At 52.9% G+C, this 10,376-nt stretch overlaps 1 protein-coding gene across 1 annotated transcript; it reads right to left on the bottom strand.

Moving 5' to 3' along the window:
• Positions 1-475: 475 nt before the first annotated feature.
• On the bottom strand, positions 476-6,639 carry LOC101581446 (keratin, type II cuticular Hb3). The gene is made up of 9 exons (XM_004637845.1): positions 6,200-6,639; positions 4,628-4,836; positions 3,789-3,849; positions 3,569-3,664; positions 2,576-2,740; positions 2,190-2,315; positions 1,757-1,977; positions 1,127-1,158; positions 476-642 (listed from the first exon to the last, which is right to left on the bottom strand). Exons 1-9 carry the CDS (start codon positions 6,581-6,583, stop codon positions 476-478), a joined length of 1,461 nt encoding a protein of 486 aa, XP_004637902.1. The 5' UTR covers positions 6,584-6,639.
• Between the last annotated feature and the right edge of the window lie 3,737 nt (positions 6,640-10,376).

Raw genomic sequence — 10,376 nt, forward strand, 5'->3', positions numbered from 1 at the left:
GGTGTTCTGAGTACGTGGGTGGCACTGCCTGGCAAGGGAAACATGGCTGTACTTGGGACAGCCCTCAGGTGTCCATGATGGAGACAGGCTAGAAGGATCCAGTCCTCGGGCTAAACTGATTGGCTGCCTCTTTACCACCTGATGGACATGGGTTTGCTCCAGGAAAAGAAGACACCACAGCACAGATAGCAGGTTCTCTAGTTTATTGGGAAATGGGCAACTGGGCCAGAGAGTCATGGGAAGCAGCTGCCCCACCGCGCTCTGAAGGGGAATGCCCAGCAGCTGAGGAGGGGCAGCTCCGTCCTGGTAGCTGGTCCTTTTCAGCAAAGAAGTGGCTGGTGGGAAGGGCCGAGTGGTGTATTCTCAGAACACAAGGGAAAGCCACCAAAACACTGCTGAGCTCAGCTAGGGGCATAAGCAGCGGGCAGATTGGGCAGGTGGGAGGGGCTTCTCTGGCTCTCTCTTTTCTGGTCCTTTAAAACCTCCCCTGGCAGATGGAACCCCCTCCGCAGGGTGCACACAGGCCGGTGCTCACTGCCACGTTCCCAGTGCAGGGGGCACTGCAGACGCTACCCGTCACGGGCCTGGAGCCGGACACACAGAGGTCTCCACACACGACCCCACCGCGTGAGCTACTGACACCTGCAAGAACAAGAGCAAGGTCAGGAGCCCTGGCTTGTGGCATCCCAGCCAGCCAGCCAGCCTGCTGCTTGGGCCCCAGCTGACGTGTGCAGCCCTCCAGGATGGCACAGTGAGCCTTCAATTCTAGACCTGAGGCTGTGGAGGCATATAGCCTGGAGCAGGAGCCCTAGCCTGGTCCTGGCTCTGCTGTGTAGCTGGGGGCATATCCCTTCTTCTCCCTGGGTTCAGCCTTCCCTCTTATCCAAGGTGGGATCATACTGAGTGACATCTGAGGTCCCTTTCTGCAGTGGCATCTTTTTCTCCCCATCTCATTCATGCTGTGAGCTTCCTCCTATGAGCTAAGTCCAGTCTGTCCTGCTGCCTGACCAGCTGTGTCCCCTTACTGGGGCACTGTTGGGAACATTCCTCCCAGAGTCTCTGTATAGCTATAGGCAAGAAAGCCAGCTGCTGCTAAGCATATAAGTTCAGGATTTAAAATACTTACAGACATTAACAGCTCCAACGCCTTCACACAGCCTGAAAAGGTGGAGGGGAAGAGGAGAGAAATCAGAATGAGGACATCAAGTTTCTCATAGATGCCAAAGTGCCTCATCGGAGGGCTGTTTCTGATCTACATTCATGCCTCAGTGCAACTTGGGGAAATATGCCTTTCTGACAGCGAACAGAGCTTGGATTCTCACTCGCTTTTGTCTGGCTGCCTCTGCCCGGAGTACATCTTTAATACTCACAACTGGTGGTCCTTGACAGGCCAGTTTTGGGAAGTGAGAGTCCTTTTTGACAGGCAAGGCCAATGTTTGAACAGTAACTACCATAAGCAAGTGAGTGCCTGGATCCATAGTGTGGATCTTAGAAGACTTTGAGGATGTTCTGAATTCAGTGGCAGGGCACCTAGGTTCTAATTGCAAAAGGACCCTGGGCTCAGTGGGACTGTGGACATCATGGGGGCATCCATCCTGCATGAAAGAGGACTTTTCCCAGTTCTGGGCATGTGAGATGAGACCTGGTATCCAACAGACAGGATTCTAAGCTGGGGCCATTTGTAGGGAGAGACAGACAAGAGGGAGTTGAAAGTGGGCTAGTTTATGCATGGGAGTGCGTGGCATAGCTGGCCCACCTCTGCTCCTCGCCCTCCAGCAGGCGTCTGTAGGTGGCGATCTCAATGTCCAGGCCCAGCTTGGAGTTCATCACCTCCTGGTACTCCTTGAGCAGGCAGGCCATGTCCTGCTTGGCCTTCTGAAGGGCCTCCTCCAGCCCTGCCAGCTTGCACCGGGCATCATTGAGGGCCGCCTCACCCTGCTGCTCAGACTGGGTCACCGCAGTCTCCAGCTTGGTGTTCTGGGGCCCAGGAGAGAATGAGGAGGGTTATGCTCCCTGGGCTTCCAGGTTCCTTACTGCATGTGGCCAGTCCCAGCCACACAGCTGGAAACTACCCAGAGACAAGGCCTCGCCCTGAGTGACCCCAAGCAGGGACTTGAGTCATGCAAATGGGCTGAGTCATGCAAATGGTGGGGTTTAGATATGGCTGTGTGACCCTGGGTGGGCCCTACCTGGCACTTGGCATTCTCAATCTCAGCTGTCAGCCTCTGGATGATGCGGTTGAGCTCGTTGATCTCCTCCCTGGTGCGGCGCAGGGTCTCGCCATGCCGGATCACTGTGGCCTTGATCTCTTCACACTGGGGAAAGCAGAAAAGCTTGTGAGGCTCAGGATAACACATCCCATCCATGTGGGACACCACCAATGACTACAGGTTCTAAGTGCTCAGTCGGTGCCTCCACTCAGGGCAGCTCTGCTGTATTATTTGATCTCTGAGCAATCAGCTCTTCTCTCACCATCCCTAGAGGTCAGACTCTTCAGCAAAACAAGCCTTTCCTAGGAGACACATCACATCCCTCCCACCCCCTGTCTAGGCGACTGGTGTCCTCAGCCACTCACCCTGCTGCGGTACCAGGACTCGGCCTCCGCCCGGCTGCGGGTAGCAATGTCATCATACTGAGCCTTGATCTCAGCCACAATGCAGTCCATGTTCAGGTCGCGGCTGTTGTCCATCTTGACGACGACCGAGGTGTCTGAGATGTGGGACTGGAGAACGCGGATCTCCTGCAGGAGGAAGGGAAGAGGGAAGACACCTGAGTTATGTGGGCTCTCCCCCACACCACCACCAGTGCCTCTAATCCATCCACTGCTCTGTCATCCATCTCCCAGATTTGGAGCTCAGTTGATGAAATGACATAGCTTTCTATAATAAAGTCCCCAAGAACAACCACTCTTCAAGCCCTTGTTTCTAGAATTGTTTGGGTACATGTGGCCCAGACTGCTTTCCCTAGCCAGAATGTCCCAGGTGCCTTCTAGGGGACAGAGCAGGTGTTGGGGCCTGTGCACATACTCCTAGACCAGCAGTGGTGAACTTAAGATGTGGATGCTAATTTGTTTTTCTGTTAAGACAAAAGATGTCAATATGTGAGCTGTTTTTTTCTAAACCAAAACTTAAGTATTGGGGTTTAGTCGTAGTGTTGGCACTGGGTGATAAGTGGGTTTCAGGCTACAGATAGGGCTCTTATCTCTAAAAGATTTGCCATCACTGTTCTAGACCAACCACATCAAGCAAGGCTATTGGCTGCCAGAGAAAATCCTAGGCCTCAGGCAGGGCCAAGGTGGTCTTGTGCTGTGGAGCCCTCTGCTGCACTCCAGGCTTGGGGAGAACATGCAATGGCTTCCTGCACAGCTATCCCTGAGATCTCGCCTTTGGGCTCCCTGAACCGGTCTAGTTTGGGGTCTCCACGCCTCTCTCTTCTTCCGTCCCTCCTCTTGCTCTCCCCTTTCCTGAAGCCTGATCTCACAGGAGTCCTGGTTCTTCCTGTGGGGTTTGGGCAGTCAGGGATCCTGTCAGAGCCATGCATGTGCCCACCATAGCTGTGAGCCCCTCACCTCCTCATACAGTCGCCTCAAGAAGTCAATCTCCTGCAGCAGCGCCTCCGAGTTGGCTTCCAGGTCTGACTTGCGCAGGTAGGCGCAGTCCACGTCCTGTGTGGGATGGCAAGGGGCTGTGAGGCCAGCTCCCCAGAGTTCTGGGGACTCAGCTGCAGTGAGGCAGGCCAGAGGGGCAAGGCAGGGGGGTGCGAGGGGTGGGCTGGCTTTGGGCACTCACCTTCTTCAGAGCTACAAACTCATTCTCTGCTGTGGCCCGAAGCGCAACTTCTTCTTCATACCTGAGGTGGAGGAGAGAGCAGGCCCTGTCAGCACAGCCCTAGCTTGGCTGTGAAGCTTGGCCTGATTGCCAGGCCTGCCCCTGCTCCTCTGGCCTCCAAAGTTATGGATGGGTCCTGGGAAAGGTGGGGTGTGAGTGTCTTGGGGAAGTGGGACACCTTTTTCTGGGTGTCTTTTTCCAGTGGAGTTAGGAGGGCAGGATATGGAACTTGTGACTGTCAGAGAGAGGGTGGGAGGGGAAGTGGGGTGGAAGGAAGTGCCTGTTTGCTCCATAGTTCTCCATTCTCCTTTCCACTGAGTCTTCCCTCAGGCCCACCTTGCTGTTGGCAGTACAATTCCCCTGTCACTCCTCTGTTGGACTGAGCCAAGAGAAGTAATTGGATTTACTTCCTTACTTGGTAAATGATGATCTACATCTGTGACTATGTAATGTCTCCTCCCAGCAGGCTGTAATTCCTCAAGGACAGGGATTAAGTCTTCTGCTTGGCCCTGGTCTGCTAACTCCAGTGCCCAGGGAACAGTGGACTCAGAGGAACTAGAAAATACCAACTCTTCTGCGGGGTCTGGGAGACCAAGAATAGGAGAGAGCCCTGTGCTCTGAATGGGTACAGGAAGACAAAGTGCGCCTCCCTGAGGTCAGGGTTGCCAAGGGCCACTTGAGCCTGGAGGAAGTGTGAGGAATGCAAGGTCTTCTCCACTCCCAGAAAGGAACCAGCCCCTGGTCAGATACTGCTTGAGCTCAGGCAGCTTCCCTCAGTTGCCCCCGGGCGGCTCACTCACTTCTTCTTGTAGCCCTCCAGCACCTCCTGCACGTGGTTGAGCTCAGCGGCCAGCCTGCCACCGTCCGCCTCCACACACTCGGCCTCCCGCCTCAGAGTCTGGATGTAGCCCTCGAACAGCGGCTCCAGGTTGCTCTGGCAGCACTCGCGGTTCTGGTAGAACTGCAACTTGGTCTCCAGCAGCTTGTTCTGCTGCTCCAGGAAGCGCACCTGTCACCAAAAAGCATAGTCTGAGAAACTTCTCTTATACAGTCCTAGGACATGAGGGGGGTCCTAGCAGCAGGACCTGAGGGCTCTGATCTCTCATATAGGGTCTTCCTTTGTGGGCAGGTTATTTGTCTCAAAAACCCTACTAGGGCTTAATCAGCTCACTACCTGGAAGGCTTTCTGAGATTAGCTTCTGTCTCTTCCAAGGCAATTTACTTGATGTTAGGAAAAATGCTTACACCACACAGTAGCCATACTCTGTTGCCTCTTCCTAACAGTGTGACCTAAAACCCACTCACTATGAAGGAGCTCTGGAACAGAAAGGCACACCTACACTCTACCACACGCCAGTGGGGCCCCACTGGGCACAAAAAAATAACTGGACCTTTGTCGAAGGGCAGACTGTAAAAGTTGATAACATACATGCCAATTATTTAAGCCCTACAACCATACAATTAATGCGATCGCCCCTTGGGATATTAGTGCAGGCGTGCCCTGTGCTCCTCCCCTTATTTCACAGCGGGCTCAGTGGCCAGGCAGCTGACCTGACTGCCTGAGCGCTCAGTGGGCAGAACTCACTTGCTGAGCTGTGGCCCGGCAAGGGTCTTCAGGCACTACAATAGCTATGACCTCTTGAGCCTCAATCAAAATTCCACATCCCTATCCCTGCCACCAGGTCAGCCCTCTATGCCAATCAGATGCCTTTGCCTTGTGACTCTGCCTCACTTCTGGTGAGTTCTTTTTCTTGCTGTATTTGGTCTCTTGTTTTTAACTCTTCTAGTGGGGACGCTCCCAGTGGCCTGAGGCTGGCTCTGAAGAGCTCCTAGGACAGCCTTTTCTCCCAGCCCTCATGCTGCAGCCCCCTGTTGCTTGCACTGGATGATGACTCTGCAGCAGATGTTCTAGGAGTCCAGACTATCTCCTGCCTGCCTTTCCACAAGGCCACAACAGCGGACACTGTCTCTGTCTCTGACCTCCGCATCCTGAGTCCCAGTACAGGGGCTTAGAGACACTATGCTGGCTCCTGTTCAGTGGCCAAGTCACTAGCTCTGTATGACCCGTGAGACCCTCTTGCAGGCAGTGTTCCTTCCTCATACCCTCTGGCCCTAGCTTCAACATCAAGTGCAACTCCTTCCCCTGTCAGCAGTTTCTTGGTTTCAAATGCACTGAATATCCACACAGTGGCCCCTTGCTCCCCAGGTGGCATGGCCTCCAAGGCTCTGCCCTCAGACTGGGAGCTCCTATTGTATCCTAGAAACATGACTACCATTCCCCTGTTCTGGGAGCTTCCAGGGGCAAGTGGCCATCCGCGGCAGCCCAGCCAGCCCCTTCCTGGCTCAGGAAGGGTGTGATCCAGGACACCCACCTTGTCGATGAAGGCAGCAAACCTGCTGTTGAGGCACTTGATCTGCTCCTTCTCCTCGTGCTTGACGCACTGCGCGTTGGGGTCGATCTCCAGGTTGAGGGGCGTGAGGAGGCTCTCGTTGATGGACACGCTGGTGATGCAGGGCGGGCTGGGGCCGCACACGCCTCCGGAGCGGTAGCCAAAGCTGCGGCCAAAGGAGCCAGAGCGGAAGGCCCCGCAGACGCTGTGGCTTCCGAATCCTCCTGTGAGGCCGCGGTAGCAGGAGATGCCGCGGTAGGGGGCGGCAGTGATGCAGCAGCGGCCTGGCCGGGGCCCGCAGGCCGAGGCGCAGCTGAAGCTTCCAGGGCGAAATCCAGAGCCCACAGAACCAAAGCCACAGGTCATGATGGAGATATGGGGTGTCTGAGCAGTAGAGAAGCTGGTTGAGTATGGAGCCAAAGGACTGTGCTCCTGTCTTGTAGCAGGCCCTTTTATTTGCCAGGAGCAGCTGGCATTAAAAGGGGCAGCAAAGAGACAATAGCTGTGTTTTATTGGCTTGGCATCACCCGGCCTCTTACGCTCCAACCTGCTTGCCTCTTCAGTGTGGCTGTGTCAACAATCCCTGGCCACAGGCTGTGTTTCATCTTCAAAGCTCTTTACAAGCTTCCCCACTGCTCTGCCCCTCCCATTGGCTCTAAGTCGGAAGAAGAGGGGTCTCCTGGAAGCCCCATCAAACTCCAGGTGCCAAGGGGCTGCCTGCTGTCCCACCGAGGGGGATGCAGGAGTCCCAGAGTTCTAGGTTTTTCCACCTTCCCTTCCAAATCTAAAGCAGGGCCCTTTCTTCACTGTCAGGTTCAGCTTCTTCTAGCCTATTCCTGCGGAGCCTGGTCAGAGTTGGGAGCAGGAGTAGAGATTAAGGGAGTGGGCCATAGTCTCTGCATTTGAGTATTTTTGGTGCAAGGAATCCTCTGGGATAGAGGCATAACTGAGACAAAGTGTTGAGGACACAGCCTGGGCTGTTCCTCTTAGTTCTGGGCATCATTGCTGCTGGGATCTGCAGCAGCGCTGGGCATGGAGTAATGTTCCAGAGCTCCAGTGCTCTATCAGTGGTGATTAGGGGTTGAGGAGGATTAGATAGAGTGGTACATCACTGGAAGGAGAGGAAACAGGAGATTGGTTCTGGTTAGAGACATGGTCATTTCTTCTCAGGAAATACTGAGTGCCTGTCTCCCACTATGCACTAACTACACGCTAAGTTCTAGGAATCTAGCAGAGACCTGGGTTGTTTGAAGGTAGGAGAGGGTGGCACAACATTTGGTCAGTAGGGAGGGGAATATTGCAAGTGGAGTGAAGGTCACCACAATGCCAAGCCGAAGAATTGGGGTCTGGCAGAAATCCTTCAGGTTCTCAGCACGGAAGCTCAGCAGTAGGGTCCTGACATACATGCACCCCCTAAGAAGGAGGCAGGTGCTGTGTGTATGGGGTCATCAGGGTCCTACAATTGGACCTCTTCTTCCTCTGAGTGGGCTCCCAGGGCAACAGAAGGCTTGACACTCATGTGGCTGCCTTGAAAACTATCTTTAATTTAAGCCCTTATCCCTTAGGACTAGGTCAGGTGATAGTTTTGATGGATAGACAGCAGGACTGAGCCCTTTGGTTTCCTTTAACCCAAGGACCTTGCTCATAACCCCTCAACATGCATGTCTGGATAGCCTTTGAGAACAACTCCTTTGATGGAGAGATTTCCTGACCTAGCTATAGCCAAACACTGGCCTAGTTTGGGCTGAAAAGACCACCCTTATTGTCCTCTGAGGTCTTCTTCTTTTGCTCCTCAGATACTGGGGCTAGTTTTACCTCTGAGGGGAGGTTTAGGAACAGCAGAGGAGGGTGGCCATCTTTTGCGTTGCCCAAGGAAGGGCAGCGGATGGTGTTATTGGAATTGGTTAGGGAGCTGGACAAATTGCCCCGGATCTGAGGAAAAGACTCTCTGTGTCCACACATAGATTCCACAGTCAGCATCAGCAGTGGGAACTCTGGGGGTGTGGGCTGTGGGCTGTGGGCTTCTGATATGAGAAACACACTGAAGGGGCCTCAACCTTGGGATTGTGTATGGCTGGGTTCAGCTAACTGGCTGCCAGGCTCCTGGAGCACCTGTCGGGGACAATGGGCTGGCTGTGATTTCATGCTGAGCCTTTGCTGGGCCACCTCCACCAGGCCTCCAAGAAAGAGGCTTGTCCCTTTGTGTTGTAACCCAGGCTGGCCTCGATGAGCACTTGGTAGGTTCTCAGAACACTTCTAACAATTCAGGACACTTCTAACTGTTCTTTTTTGAAATGTGAAGGTATGAAGAAGCGAGTCTATGTGAGCGCTTTTCCTTCACCACCCTGTTAACCGCTCCACTCTTCTCTGACCCAGCTCATCTATCTCAACCCAGTGGGCTTGTTATCAGTGCAGACCTCTTCGTGGAGGAACTCTGTGTAGACAGACGCTTGTCCCTTCTTGGGCTGGGCAGCCAGGGACCTGCTCCTGTCTAGACTGGAGCTGATTAGCACAGATTCTAGTGATTAAAAAGGCATGGTTTGGATCCTAGCTTGACCACTTACTCTGATGTGGCACAGGCTGTCTCCCCAACTTCCTTTCTCATAAAATATGATTGACAGTTCATACTTTGCTGGCATTGGGAGGATTAAATGAATGCCGGGTGATGGGCAGGGCTGTTCTACCCCACTCCATGCCAACTGGTGACTGGGTCTTGGTTGCATGAAGCAAGCAGGGCCTTGGGAAGGGACATTGTTGTGGACCAATGAGATATCAGGTACTGCCCCTGTGTCAGCAGAAAACAACCGATGGCTTTACAAGGCAGTTGTGGCCACCTCAAAAAGCCTAAATTAGAGTCTCTATTTGTAAGTGGCCCAGAACAAAGGTGACTGTAGACCAGAAGCCCCTAGAAAACAAATGTAAGCAGGAAGCTGACACAGGGCCAGCAGCAGCCCAGCAGGCTGGTTCCCTCCACCCAGGGTATGGCTGTGATTGGACCCTTCCCTCACTGAGGGCCTATAAAGTCTCTGGTGTGTCTCTGTGTTTCAGGCACCATGGCCTGTGCTCTGTGCCTGGCAATTTGGTGGCTACCTGGGTCAGCCTGGGGACTCACTTGTCCTGCTGCCCAGAATGACTGCTTGTGCTGTGGGTCTGATCCTCTGATTCTTGCCTGTCTCTCTGGGCCTATAGCTATCACCTGTCTTTATACTTAACTGTACATAGTTCTGAGTTTGTTATTTTCTCTGGCCTTAATATTCATCAACCTTCAGATTTTAGTTTCTTTAAAAACTTTTTTAATCTTTTATTTATTTATTCATTCAGGGTCTCGCTGCTTAGCTTGGACTCATAGTGATCCTCCTGTCTTAGCCTCCCCAGTGCTGGGGTTACAGGCTTGCACCACCACACCTGGTTTTTGTGGCTGGCACAGTGTGCGGGGCAGGCACCGCATGTGGTACTGGAGATTGAACTCTGGTCCTTTCTCTTGTCAGGCAGGTCTTTAGTACACTGAGCTATCTCCCAGCCCCTCAGCTTTTTAAAAATCCTACTTCAGCCTCCTAGAACATACCACCATCAGGGGATTGCAAAAATGTTTCTTCCTCTTCTTCCTCTTCTTCCTCTTCTTCCTCTTCTTCCTCTTCTTCCTCTTCTTCCTCTTCTTCCTCTTCTTCCTCTTCTTCCTCTTTCTTCCTCTTCTTCCTCTTCTTCCTCTTCTTCTTTTTGGCAGAACTGCGGATTGAACTCAGGCCCTTGAGCTTGCCAGGGAAGCGCTTATTCTACTGAGCCATCTCCCTGGCCCTGTAAAATGCTTCTTAAGCAAACTTTTCTTTCTTTTTCTTTTTACTTCATTTTTTTAGACAAGTCTCAGTGTGTAGTCTAGGCTGAGTAGACTACTATGTAGCGCAGGCTAGCCTCAAAGTCATGGAGGTCTGCCTGACTCAGCCTCTGGAGTGCTGGGATTCTTTTCTATTTTAAAGAGGAAGAAACAAAACAGAAACAACAAGAACAAAGACAAAAACAAAGCAACATAAAAAATACAAGTGGTTCAGAATTTCAAAACAAGAATAGAAGCACCTCCCCCAACCCGCCCACTGAATAGGAATTTCTGCAGTGTTCTGGGAACCCCCAGACCCAGTCCTAGCCCAGGTCTGGTGAGTGTGTG

The sequence above is a fragment of the Octodon degus genome, unplaced genomic scaffold, assembly GCF_000260255.1.
Source record: "Octodon degus isolate 3935 unplaced genomic scaffold, OctDeg1.0 scaffold00093, whole genome shotgun sequence".
NCBI classification, from domain to species: Eukaryota; Metazoa; Chordata; class Mammalia; order Rodentia; family Octodontidae; genus Octodon; species Octodon degus.

Excerpts from the sequence above, each read along its gene's own strand:
- LOC101581446 (XM_004637845.1), bottom strand. The coding sequence starts at position 6,583 with ATGACCTGTGGCTTTGGTTCTGTGGGCTCTGGATTTCGCCCTGGAAGC. Across the intron at positions 3,850-4,627 it reads CTGGAGGGCTACAAGAAGAA|GTATGAAGAAGAAGTTGCGC; the intron begins GTGAGTGAGCCG and ends CCTCCACCTCAG. Across the intron at positions 1,978-2,189 it reads TTGAGAATGCCAAGTGCCAG|AACACCAAGCTGGAGACTGC; the intron begins GTAGGGCCCACC and ends CCTGGGCCCCAG.